The 13,487-nt window shown below is 51.1% G+C and overlaps 1 protein-coding gene across 9 annotated transcripts in view; it reads left to right on the forward strand.

Annotated features, from left to right (window-relative positions):
• The window catches only part of MAPKAP1 (MAPK associated protein 1), a 252,740-nt gene extending 245,119 nt beyond the window's left edge, over positions 1-7,621 (forward strand). For all 9 annotated transcript variants that reach the window (XM_038549349.1, XM_038549353.1, XM_038549352.1 and 6 more), the window contains 2 exons: positions 1,650-1,747; positions 7,111-7,621. In XM_038549349.1, the coding sequence (XP_038405277.1) occupies positions 1,650-1,747; positions 7,111-7,236 (224 nt within the window). In that variant the 3' untranslated portion in view covers positions 7,237-7,621. The remainder of the gene's footprint in view (positions 1-1,649; positions 1,748-7,110) is intronic.
• Positions 7,622-13,487: the final 5,866 nt, after the last annotated feature.

The following is a 13,487-nucleotide window of genomic DNA, read 5'->3' on the forward strand; positions in this document are numbered from 1 at the left end:
CTTATCAGAAGCAGATAATTTACATATTAACAGAATGATTAGCTTCTAGCTAAGAATTCTAACATTTTAGTACCACTATTTAAAATCAGGTTAAATTTGTCAAGTGACTGAAAGTGAGGTTTTTCAGAAACTATTAGCTAATTTTTTCAATATACAATTTATAGTCACAATTAGTATATCATAATGATGTTTCTAGGATAAAATACCAGCAGCTCAACTTTTCTGGCCACAGATGTACGACATATATCAGTTTATTTTTGGAGATCTGAAGAATTAGCTACTGTAAATAAAGTCCCCAAGAAGATCTCTCCGGGAAAGAGGTGAACTTACAGTAATATGGGTGACATATTATTAATTAATAACTATAACCAGTGCTGCCTCAATTAAAAGGAAAATGGATGAGAAGTCCTGTTAGAAAGGATATGCTTAATCTCACCAGCACTGAGATCTATAGAGCAGACTAAGGAAGGTTGTTTCTGAGGGTGTCACCAGCGGCTCCTGAGTCTGGGAACTTAGTACTGAGTATTGTATACGTGTCTCTTGGAAGCATTGCTCATTTGGTTGCCAGGAAGGCAAACCAACTTCGAAATAGCTTGCAGAGAAAGAAGACTTTCTTGGAGGGCCGTAGGGTCTCCCATAACTCAAGGACATCATGTGCTGTTGGGCCAGGGAGGGCTTCGTTTGGGACTGAGAGTGGCATCCATGTCTGTTTAGAGGAGGGAATCTGATTGGTGTGTCTGGCCCAAAGGACAGGCCATGGTACATGTCACCTGTCACAATATAGTAAGCAGGTTTCTTTGACAGACCACAGATGGTATGGGAGCTGCATGAGAAAGGTGCCTAGAAGTTTAGCTGTGAAGACTTGCCCAAGGAGGTGAGCTGAGTCACCCAAGATCGGCATTTTCCAGACAGATCAGTGAGAGAGGAACTGCCAGGCCTGCGCTGGTGGGAGTGTGACCTGCCGTGGGCTGGCCTGTGCATGGGTTATGACAAGGTTATTCTGAAGATGGTGGGAAAGGGGCATGAAAAAATTTGGTCCTGGGAGAGATTTGTGCATTCAGAGGATCTGACCCCCTGAGGTCAGACAACTCTGTGAGGTGCCATCCTTCTAGGGTAATGACTGGAGGCCAGGAGGAGCTTCCACACAGGGGCACAAGACCAGGATTCCCCTATCTCCACAGTAGCCAGGGCTATGGAGAAGCCTCGTGATAGCATTACCAGCAGCCTTTGTCCTTCCTGTGCTCATTTATTTGGCTTCAAGCACAGTTATTTTATTTTTAGAATAACAATATGGAGTTAACTGGCCTTCTGCCTTAAAAATGCCACTTTTTCCCTGTACCCGTTGTATAGAAGTAGTTCTGTAAAGCCTTCCTTAATGGGGCATTGCCCTGAACACAGAGAGGAATGAGACCTAACTAGCCATTTGATTTTTTTTTCTTTTTTCTTTTTTTTTTTTCTTTTTTTACTCTCCATTTTCTCTCCAGCCTGTGATGAGAAAAATGAACTGCTCCTAGGAACAGTCAGCCTCACCATCTCCACTTGTTCTCACTTGAACTGAAACAACAAGGGGAGAATATGTGGGGGCTCCTCCAAGGGGAACTCACCAGAACCCCCTCAACACTGCCTTTTCTTTCTTTGTCTCTTTCCAGGTCACGCAATATTTAAACTCACGTATCTAAGCAATCACGACTACAAACACCTCTACTTTGAATCTGACGCTGCTACTGTCAATGAAATTGTGCTCAAGGTGAGTCCAGGCACTGGGTGAGCAGGGCTGGCTTTTGTGCAGCCAGTTCTCAGGCCGGCAGCAGCCCCCTCCCCACGGCACTACACAAGGCTCCTGGGCCTGGTTTGCAGAGGAGGAGATAACCTCTGGTCACCCAGGTGGGGAGCAGCCACACCACACTCTCAGGGCCACACCACACGTCAGCCACCCTCTTCCCCCTTCAGCCAAAGCAGGCCCCCCTAGCTTCCTCCCCACCCCAATCCTGTTCTTCGTTTATTTGTCCTTTTCAAGCACCACGTATTTCCTCCTGTCCATTATCAGAAGTTCCTTGAGGCTCCTGGAACAGACTCAGAGGAAATTGTTATTGGGTAAATACTTAATGTATTTGAGGTAATTTTAGCAACCTGTTCTAAACATACTCATCTTTATGCTACAATCGTGTGTTCCCATATCTCAGCAGTGCTCCCTGAGTGCCTTCTGTGCACCAGGCTAGTCCTTGGGATGCTCCAGTGACAGACCTGCCGCCAGAAAGCTCTTCCTCTGTCAGAGGCAGACATTAAACATTAAATTACAAAAAGATTGTTAAACAGTCACAGAGGTGCCACAGGGACCGGGGCGAGGGGGTTGGGAGGGGTAGGTATACGTGGGGAGGCGGGCAGGCGCCGGGCGAGCAGAACCCTGAAGAATGGATGATAAAGCACAGACTTCGCCAGATGAGAGAGAACAAGCATCTCAGACAGGGAGCCGCCTGTGAAGGGACAGAGAGGCAGGGCAAGCACAAGAGGCTGGGGGCTGCCCCCAGGCCTGTGTGGCTGGAGCAGAGAACCAGGTCACACAGAACCTTGCAAAGTGGGGACAGGCTGAGGAAAAAGCTCCCCTGGGGCCTTGCTGGTTTGGGACATGTGAGTTAGGGCCCAAGACTGTGCATCTCTAAGAAGTTCCCAGCTGCTGCTAGGCTGTTGGTTTGTGCACCACACTCTGAGTTGCCCTGGACTGGAGGTTTTCAGACTCTTCCAAACTGAGAATCCTTTTTTTCAAGCCGAATCTTACATAGATAAAACAGATAGAACAGAACTGCTTGTTTTGGCAGAGCAAGACTTACAGGCAGAGGGGGCTCCCCCACCCGTAGCTGTGTGACTCTGGCCAGTCACACCACCTCTCAGGACCTCAGTGTCTCTGCCTATAAAATGGAGATCGTAGCAGGTACAACGCACCACCCCAGCAAAGGGCTGTTAGAACACAGATCAAATGAGGTAGGGCAGACCTACCTAGGTTAGTATTCTCCTCTTGAGAGTGAAAGCCATCAAGTAATAATAATGGAAGTAGCTAAGCGAGGGTGCCTGGGTGGCTCAGTCGGTTAAACATCCAACTCTTTTTTTTTTTTTTTTTTAAGATTTTATTCATTTATTTGAGAGAGAGTGCGAGAGACACCACAACCAGGGGGAGGGACAGAGAGAGAGGGAGAAGCACACTCCCCTCTGAGCAAGGCTCGATGTAGAGCTTGATCCCAAGGACCCTGGGATCATGACCTGAGCCAAAGGCAGATGTTTAACCAACTGAGCCACCCAGGTGCCCAAGCGTCCAACTCTTGATTTCAGCTCGTGTCATAGTCTCAGCGTCCTAGAATCAAGCCCCACACTGAGGTCTGTGCTCAGCATGGAGTCTCTTTCTCCGTCTCTTTCTGACCCTCCCCCTGCTTGTGCTCTCTCTTTAGCTTTCTCTAAAATAAATGAAAAATTTAAAAAGTAAGCAGTACTGAGTGCGGAGGACAGGACCTGAGCTAAGCACCTGCTACCCTCTTTCACGGAACCTTCATGGTTCTCCAAGGCAGTAATGTAACATCATTCCCATTTCGTAGATGAAAACTGAGGCTCAGAAATAAAGAAACTTTAGCCAGGACCATGACTGGCAGAACTAGACCTAACCCCAGGTTTGGCAGCTTCCAAATTTTTGCTCCTAACCCCCTGGATGTGTGTGCCTTTGAGGAGTTGAATGAGAGGTTTCAACAAAATGGCATTGTTTTGCAGAGACATTTTGAGGCCAGTCCTCATGGCTGCAAAAGATTTCCAAACATAGTAGATGAAAATGAAAAAGATAAAGCTTCTGGGGGGGACAGTTAGGACCCAGAGCCCCCCTCAGACCAGGTGGTGAGTCATGGGGCAGCCTGAAGCCAGCAAGCAAAGAGTTACTTGCCAGATTGTCACCTGAACTTGTTCAGTGCTCGGGGACCAGGTAAAGAAATATTCCATTACCCCATCAGGGGCTGGCCTTTTTTTTATAGCCAGCATTAAAATATACAAGACTTGAGGATTCTAGTAAAATTATAATCCTGTGTTTGACATCAAAATAATTTTCACAACAGCAGATTGATGACAGAAACACGGGTTTATGACTTCAGTATGAGGCTCTGCAAGAGCAAGTGCAGAGAAATCATTTTACAGGACCAAATGCTCCCTCGAAGCAGATGCTTTTCTGCAAAATCCCTGAGGCCTATCGCCTCCCCTGAAATGTCTGTTTTCATATGAAAAGGTTTGTAGAAATATTGCATCATGCTGGAGACTCCAGGAGAGTCACAGCATGCCCAGGCCTGATTTACTTAGAGAGCTAATGGTCATGATCCTGATGGAAGATTAAATTTCACTTTTTCTGTCTCTGATTTTTATAGCAATTTAAATACTTAGCCTTCTCTGCCATCCCCACAGTGTCTGTGAGCTTTGCACCAGTACCAAGTGACTGAGGCCCCAGCCCTCTGTCCCAGAATGTGGCAGAAATGTTTCCACCAGAGGCTGTCCCAGGAGTTAGTCTTAGACTCAAGTAATGCATGTGGTGTTTCTAGAATTCAGGAGTTTTACATAAAACAAGAGCTTTGGAATGGAAACTGAAAAAGCTAAGGGCCAGAGGCCAATGTCCAAGAAACTGTGATGAACAGGCAGGCAACTCTCCATTGAAAGATTTTATCTCGTTCCCTCTTGTAGAAATATTAATATCTCACATTTATTGAGCAACTGCATATGAGACATCTTACATAACTGTTCAGTCTTCAGTGTTGCCCTGCAGAGTGTAGACATTAATGTCCCCATTCTGTAGATGAGGAGACAGAGGCCCAGGCCTGCAGTGTGTAAGGGTGGAGCCTCAGCTCGAACCCCAGCCCCAAAGAGTCCCTTCCACCCCAAGCCATTGTCAAGCTAAGCCATGTGTGGTCCCTAATTCTGCAGGCTTCGAGATGAATCTCAGAGGAATCATTGGTCTCTTCAAATTGGGTTCTTGTGATCGAGTGATGGAGGCTGTGGCTTTATTGACCATGAAAACTCCCTATATTTTTATGCCTTAAGCTGTAAAATGCATTGAAAGTGAAACACTCTATAGTGCATAAAATTGTGCAAGTTTTAAGCCACAGCATATTAACCAGCTAATGGCAGACCAAAGGGCGTTTTTATCTTTTGATTATTACATTAATCTTCCATTAAAATTATCTATGTGATTATCACAAAGCACTGAAGATAATAAATTTGGGAGATAGTTGGCTAGTTAAGGATCAATTTTAAATGCTTTCGTCAAGTTGTATGTGCCAAAAATACACTGAGAACACGAGGTTGACTGAGTGTGCAAACAATATAATCCAAAGATTGCTCTTATTAAGAACAGTAAACCCTCTTATTTCCATACATTGTCTGTAGTGTCCCAAATCATCAGCCCAGCCCCTCGGTCCTCATGATTTATTGCTTTCAGCTGGTAACTCAGCGAGGCGGTGGGCCAAGCATGTCAGGCCTTCTGTACTCACACACCAGCCTTTAACGCCTGCTGCTGGTGACTATCAGAGCAGAAAGTTTGGAGGGGACAGGGTTGGAGCCCCAGCCCATGTGAGGCATCCCACACTGTCTCCCCTGTGCTCCCGTGGCTGCTTTCTCAGAGTCATTCTCCTACTCGGAGTGGGACACATGGCCCTCGGGGGAGAATCAGCAGAGGTGGTGGCAGGGCTCTGTAGTCAAAAATATTCAGGTTTCTGATCATTACTTAGAGATATTTGAGAGTGAAAAGGTGTTTGTTCATGAAAAGCTCCAGCCAGAGGCAGGCAGGGGCAGTGGAAGGAATGTATTGAGGTGGGAGCACCTCAGGGAGGCTAGAGGCCTGGGGAGCTACAGGTGTGGGAATCAAGGGTGATCCTGGCTCTGTGGCCTTGAGTAAACATTACCACTCTGTGCCTTGATTTTCTCATCTGCACAATGGGATGGTAGTGGCATCTGTCTCATAAGGCTCTTGTGAAGGTTACAGAGTTAGTCCTTGAAGAGCACTCCAGGAGCACTGCTGCCACCGTGCTGCCCAGCCAGGGGTTCATCCTCTGCACTGGGGCCCAGGTCCGATCCCAGCACCACCGCCCTTCTCCCAGTTCTTCCCACCCCACCGGGACTGGGCAATAAGCAGTTCGGTTCCCCCAACCTCCCCTTGCTGCCTTCCACTGCTGCCCTATGATGCTTGCCCATTCTCCCCTGCCCCAGACCCCTACTGATCTCTCAAAACCCAGCTCAGTCATTTCTCTGCGAGATCTCCCTGCCCCACACTCCCCGATAGTTACCCCATTCTTTCGTGCTCCTTCTGTCTCTGGTGTCACACTTGTCGTGCTGTTAGATACTCACTAGGCAGTGAGCTCTTTGGAGCAAGGACCAAGTCTTCTGTTTCCGTCTGTCTCTCAAACCAAGCATGGAGCCAGGCTCAGACGTGGCAGGTGCTCGGTGCCAGGGGTGCTACAGAGAGTGACTGCGCAGCTGCTACCCAGGGGCAGCCTGGCCGCGCACTCTTCACACAGGATTTTCACAGCCCCTCTCCCTACCTGGCCCCTGACCCCTGGGTGATCCTGTTCAGATCAGCCCTCTTCCCTGAGCCTCGCTGCTTTTCATCATGTGAGCCCTGGCTGGCAGGATGCTCGTGGGCAGTAAATGAAATCCCGTTGCTGGAAGCTCTGTACCCACCAGGGGAGGCTGAATATAGAGCCTTGGTTCAGTTGGTTTTTCATCCCTGCAATGTTCTCAGACCAGAAAAGGGGGGCACAGGGTAGTTATGTGCAGGCCCATGGTGAGGAGCAGAACCAAAAAGCCTAGCACACAGCCTTCTGGGAGGCAGTACATGCTGAGAAGGAGACATGGCCCATGGAATCAGACCACCAAAAGGCCTCCAGCAGCCACACATCCTCTCCCACATCATCCTCCATTCTCCTGTCATAAAGTGGGCTCCGTCCCAACCTGCCCGGTTGCTGTGGTGACTCTACACTCAAGAGAGCACCTGGTGGCTCTGGGGTTCCCAGCCTGGCTCAGGGCCCTTCTCTTCTTTGCCCCAAGTGAACGGAAAGTGGCTGCCGAGCGACTGGGCTGTGTCCTCTTGCTTTCTAGGTTAACTACATCCTGGAATCACGAGCAAGCACTGCCCGGGCTGACTATTTTGCTCAAAAACAAAGAAAACTGAACAGACGTACAAGCTTCAGCTTCCAGAAGGAAAAGAAATCAGGGCAGCAATGACACGGGCCTCCAGCCCCAATCTGTCACCATAGCTCAGTGCCTGCCTGCCTGCCAGGGCCAGGTGGCCCTGGAGCCCACCTGATGTCCTGCATCCTCGGGGGCAGGCTGGCCCCTGGCGCATGGGCACAAGGCTCGGGGGCTCTTGGGGAATGCAGCTAGGGATGCCTCCACGGGACTGAAGCCTGAGCGGCAGTGGCATTAACAGTGTCAGGGGGCCCGATGACACACGACACAGACGACAGCCCAGCCATCTTCACTGCCCGACGGCCCTGCCTGAGGATGTACATAGCCATGCCCATTTCCTTGCAACTTGATCAAATTTCTTAACAAAAAAAATGTACATTTCTTTTTTTTTCCTTTTAATAAACAGGTGTACTCTTTATCATGGTTGGTATGACAGGCCATTCTTTGGGGCAGAGGATTGGTCACGTCATTTTCCTTAAAACCTGTTCCCATATTGAACAGGCAGATTGGAAAAGCTATGGCTCCATTTCTCAGAAGAAATGTTTAGGGCTTAATCAATAGTTTTAACTATGCCATTTGTTTAAATGAGTGCATTGCTTTGAGACTTGTATCGTACTAAAATTAGGATGGAGGGGCCTGGTGATGTGTGTCCCGGGCCTTCCCTTCAGAAGCCACCTCTCCTCAGCTCGTCCCTGAACCTCTTGGTTTTAGGGACACAGGACTGCGGGTCAGGCATGGGCTCTGGGAGAGTGGGGTGACAGCTGGTTTTCAGATCACGCCGAGCTCCTAGCCACAAGTAGTTTTTTCCATTTCTTCAATAGCAAGTGTATGTTTCAGCTAGCAGTTAGACCTGCATGTGGACTTTACCTGGAATTGGAAGAGTCAGTCTCTGCCGACGCCTAAGGGCCTCCACTCCCCTTCTTCTCCGTACAGGACCTGCCTCGTGGTCTGAGCAAGTGGGAAGCTGCTCTTTCTCCCTGGGGTGAGCGGAGGGGGCGGGGGGCGTTGGTGAGCAGAGGTGGCTGGGCAGAGGGAAGCCTGCTCGCATGGGGTCCTGACTGCTGGCGGGGGGGGGGCGGGGGGGGGCAGGCAAGGGTCAAGCACCTGCTGAACGCCACACCTCTGGCCACACCAGATGCCTCTGCGGTCCTCACCCGCCTCTCCAGGGTCCCTCCCAGGGTGACATCCTTTCACACTGTCCCCGGCCAGGGTCGAGGACCAGATGTTTCACCAAGGACCTGCATTTCAAACAATTTTTTTAAATTGTTATACAGGAAGAGATGTGCTGAAAACAGCATCTCAAAGTTGAGTGTGTTTCTTTGCACTGGGGGCATTTTAATGAATTCTTCTTTCATTCTGATCTTTGTTTAGCCAACAGAAGCATCCTTTTCTAACGTCTTCCATTCTGACCCACCCCAGAAACAAAAGAAATATTATTTGTAGCTTGCTATCTATCTGTATTTGAATTTTTAGCAATTTTATATTTAGATATCTTTGAAAAATGTAAATGACTAATTTGGTCATTAAATCTTGTGACATATTCAATATTAAAATGATATTAAAATAAAAGTCACATAAATACCATCTTTGGCATATTGCTTGGAATTCTTGAAGTCTTTTGAGTACATTATCCTGACTCGAGACTATGTGGATTGCTCTGGGTAGTGGCATTTGCTGGAAGTTGATGTGGTTCCAAAGGTCCTTCAAATGCACCATGGGCCTCCTTAAATTCTGAGCAAGACAGGATGACCCTCTTCACTCAGGGGTGACACTGAAATCTTCACTTCCCTCAAGTACAAAATCAACACCATTCCCCTCTTGTGAAATACAGCACACATGCAGTTTACATAAAGCCTATCTGCCCACCAGAAGGAAGAATTTGAGAGGGAAACTGTAAAACCACCCAGTTCAAACCAAATATCAAGACTATTTAAATTCAGTTTTTCCCCAGCTCCTCTCTCTCACCTCACCCCTGGATTTGAGGATAAGATCAGAAGCTCCTCAAGGATGGACTGGACCAGCAGGGGCTGAGCATACCCAAGGTAAACCGGGGACCCTTCGGGCCCCCCTTCTGCCCTCGGCAGCATCTCCTGACCTGGCTCTTTGCAGCACCACCCCCCATCCCGATATGGTAACTCTCAACCAGGACTCCCCCCACCCTCCCCGGCCCTGCCCCCATTCGGGCAGCCCAGCACCTGGGCCGTGGTCCCTGGAGCCCCATGGTCTGAGGACCTATAGCAGGCCAGGCAGGCTTTGTGCTGGCCCCTTACAAATGAGGTTCCATGAGCCCATGGAACCCCCACAGGCAACTGGTGGCAGGTCCTGTCATTACCTCTTGGGCTCAGAAGGGTCACCACAGTCCTCTTGCTCTGACACCACAGTCCCGCTCTTAACTGCCGGGCTCTGCCCTCCACAGCTAGTGATTTGGTGGCACTTGAGGGTGGGCGCTGCCACCCTGGGGCCTCCATCTCTTCCTCTGTAAATAAAGGTGCTGGAGTAGAGGACCTCTGCAGACCTTTCTAGAAAACGTCTGAAATGTCTCCATCACGGTGAGCCCCACCTTCCTTCCGGTGGTTTCTGCTTCCCAGAACTTGCCAGAGCTTCTCCACTTCTAAGCAAGAATTCTAAGAAATACTGTGAGGCCATTTAGTCCAGCCTCCTGTCTTGGGGCAGCAAATGCAAGCAAGTGCATGCTCCCTTCCAGAGTCCTGGAGCCTCTGCTTGCACACCTCTAGCAATGGGGCACCCACCGCCATTCGGGTCAGTGCCTTTCCTTTTTTTTTAAATTTTTATTTATTTATTTATTTATGATAGTCACACACAGAGAGAGAGAGAGAGAGAGGCAGAGACACAGGCAGAGGGAGAAGCAGACTCCATGCACCGGGAGCCCGACGTGGGATTCGATCCTGGGTCTCCAGGATCGCGCCCCGGGCCAAAGGCAGGCGCCAAACCGCTGCGCCACCCAGGGATCCCTGGGTCAGTGCCTTTCCTTGCTGGCCCACTCCTCACCCGAGGCTGCCTTCACAGATGGTGCGCCAGAACCCACCCGACATGCCTCAGCCTCCATGTGTTAGACCCCCCTTTCCACCTTGAGTGCCAGCCACCTCCTAATACCTGCGACCTGGGCCCCAGGACCGGTGTCCCTGCTGCCCCAGATGCCCCATCAGCTGCTTGGAGGCCACACTGACATTCCTCTGAGTCTTCTCTTCATGGGTTAAGAAGCTGTTGTGTCCCTGAAAACCTGTCAGCTGCTTTTAGGGTTCACGTTCCCCAGCTCAGGTGGCAAAACATCAGAGGCGGCGGGGGGTGGTGTGCGGAGGAGGGCAAAGCTCTGACTTAGCAGTCAGGATGTGCTCACCATGTGGTGAGGCCAAGGAGGTGGGCAGGTGACCCCCAGGCCACCCCAGAGTGAGTGCCAGGGAAGCTCCGTGGGGGACCTGTGGGCGCCTGGAGGCCTGTAGTATGTGATGGAGTGGCCAGTGCCAAGTGTCCCACCAGGTGTCCCAGAGCCCCCCGAGGGGGCCACACGGGTGCAAGAATACAGCCAGAAGCCACCGCTGGCCTTCACCAACAGGGCTGAGGGAGGCCTGGCGCATGGCCCTGGCCCCCATCCCGCACCCCCATCTCACTCTCCACGTGAGGTAACAAGCAGAGGGCACAGCATCCCTCACTGAGGCCAGGCTGTTGGGAAGTGGCGGGGTCAGCTCTCCCACCTGCCCCCTGCCTCCCTCCCCCCACCCCACCCCCCCGCCCAGCTGGCCTCTGTCCCTCTTGGCCCACGAAGGCCAAAGCACCCCAGATCCTGCAGGTGCCACCGAGGAGGGCCCTGCCATTGGGAAAGCAGCCCAGGAGGAGGAAAGAGTTAAGCCTGTCATGTTATGTTCCCACCAAACACCTCTGCTTAAATGCAAAGTCCCAACAGGGTGGTGTTTGCTATAAAAGCCCTAAGAGTGATTTGTGAAGTCTCGAAGCCCTGTAATCTCGTCAGCATAATGGGATTATATTTCAAATCACCACAGCCTGTTCATTACCCATTTAAACTCCTCTGACAGAGGAAAACTTACATGAAACGTGCAAGGCAGCCCTTGCTGACTTCCCCGCTCTCCTTCCTGATTAGACAAACAGATGCTGAGGTCTGGAATGAAAAAATAATATGCCCATTTATTCATTTTTCTGACAAGTCACAATAGATTTTTAACTGCCAATGAGTGACCTCCCGGAGGTGCGGTGGCTGGGAGGCGCCCACCAGGCAGCAAGTGGTCATTTCCGCCCATGCCAGGCCCTGCCTGGGCCAGGAGCCCTCCTGGGGCCGGAGCTGGCTGCCACTCTGAGCCATGCTTGCTGCCTGTCCTGACCAGGCTGCGACGCGCTCAGCCCAGGTGGGGAGAGCTGTGTGCAGGGCCTCTCGGCTGTCACCACCCTCAGAGGGCCAAGGCCTCCTCCAGGACACAGCCATGGCCTGAAGCCAAAGCCCCAGGTAGGAACTCCACTCTGCCCTTGACTGGGGAGGTTCAGTTTCCCCGTCTGTAAAACGGAGAAAGTGAGAGAGCTCAGGGCCTGGCTTGGGCTGGCACTGCCCTCAGCTCCCCCTCTGGGCTGCCTAGGACCACTGTCCTCAGGCTGCGACAAGGAGAGAATAGCCCACGAAGTGCCGGGCCCTCCCTTGATCATGTCCTTTGGTGCAATAGGCCTTTGTGGACAGCCACTTGCTGGGTCACAGGGCCACAGAGGAGTGGGTGGAGGAGCCCCTCTGGCTCTCTGCTCTCTGCTCTGCGACGATTTCAGGAGCAGGTGTGGGCTGGGGGAGAAGCAGCTGGGTCAGGGATCCCAGCCCTGCCTGTCCCTGGGGTATCCCCCTGCCCTCCTAATTCAGAAGCAGGACATTGCTCCTCAACTAGGCCACCAGCTGGAGGGAACCCTATGGCAGTGGCATAAATAAGATAATGTCACAGGCCTGATGCACAGCTGGGGATGGTTAGCCATGGAGACAAGGGTGCCTAGTCACGCACCGGGAACCCCCTGGCCAGGGCCTTCCCTGCCAGGTGGAGTTCGGGCCTCAGGGGGTGGCCCCAGCCCCTAACCGAAGCACCCTCCAGAACCCCCTCTCGCCACCCCCGCCTGCCTCTGCGGAGGAGCTTCAGGCAGGGCTCCCATCTTTATGCATTCACTCTACGAATACATAAGAAATACAGTGAGGCTAATTCTTTTTAAAATGATAAAATTCATCTGTATTATAGCATTCCAGCCCCCAGCTTCCTGAAAGCTAAAAATATTTTAATGTCATATTTCCATGTAAATTTTAGTTTAGAATTTAATACCCTTTTAACATACATTAAATTTTTAGCATTCTTCAAGGCCTTGACTCTTTTAAGGATTCAGCTAATGTGCATTGGAGAAAAGGGCTGGCGGAGGCTGTAAATTAGGAGAGAAAGTTCTAGAAGCAATGTTGCCGCCAAGCCTCTTGCACCCATCTACTCTTAGGAGTTACTCCTCTGGGCTGGGGAGCACCTGAATCAAACCCTGGAATCCTGGGGAGGTGTCAGAAGTCTCCCGTTTCCTTGCTGGAAGGCCAGCTGTGACTGGCTTTACTGGGTACGAAGGGAGTTCACCACGGCAGCCCAGGCCCGGGGAGCCAGGATGGCCTGGGGCCAAGAGCACGGGGCTGCCGCCAGGGGAAGGCCAGGCTCTAGTTCTGCCACTTGTGGCAGGCAACCTTGGTATGCTTTCTGTGCCTGTTTCCTGGCCCCCAAATGGAGCCACGGTCAGCTTATGCACAGGTGATGTTTGAGTGAACATGCATGAAAGGGGCAGTTATGGGCTCCAGGGAGGAGGAGTCTAGGGTGATGACGTGAGTGAACTTGAGTAGATCGCTTTGGTACCCTGCCTGCTCCAGGCCGTAGAGTAAGATCTCAGTCACCCAGCAATGCAGGGACCCCCCACCCCGAGGGTGTCTTTGCAAAGCCTCATGACTGCCCGGGGCTACACCCTCACGGTCCTCCTCCTCCTGGGGTAGGCCCAGAAGAGCCAGGGGAAGGCTCTGAAAATGGCAAGGAAGGGCGTTGACAGTGCTTTTGGGGGAAAGTAGTGTGGGGGTTTCGCATCCCCCAGGGCTTCTGAGGTCAAGGTCTGGGGCCTGCCTGAGCGCTCTCCCCACAGCCTCGCACCCTGGGGTCTGGGCTGTGCTGACCAGGCCCAAGCCTTCTGCTGTGAATCACCAGGCCTGGCTCCTCAAGTGAGTCCTTCCATCCGCCTGACAGCTGGTCTGTGAAATGCCGGCAGAAATAATA

The sequence above is a fragment of the Canis lupus genome, chromosome 9 (genome assembly GCF_011100685.1).
Source record: "Canis lupus familiaris isolate Mischka breed German Shepherd chromosome 9, alternate assembly UU_Cfam_GSD_1.0, whole genome shotgun sequence".
NCBI classification, from domain to species: Eukaryota; Metazoa; Chordata; class Mammalia; order Carnivora; family Canidae; genus Canis; species Canis lupus.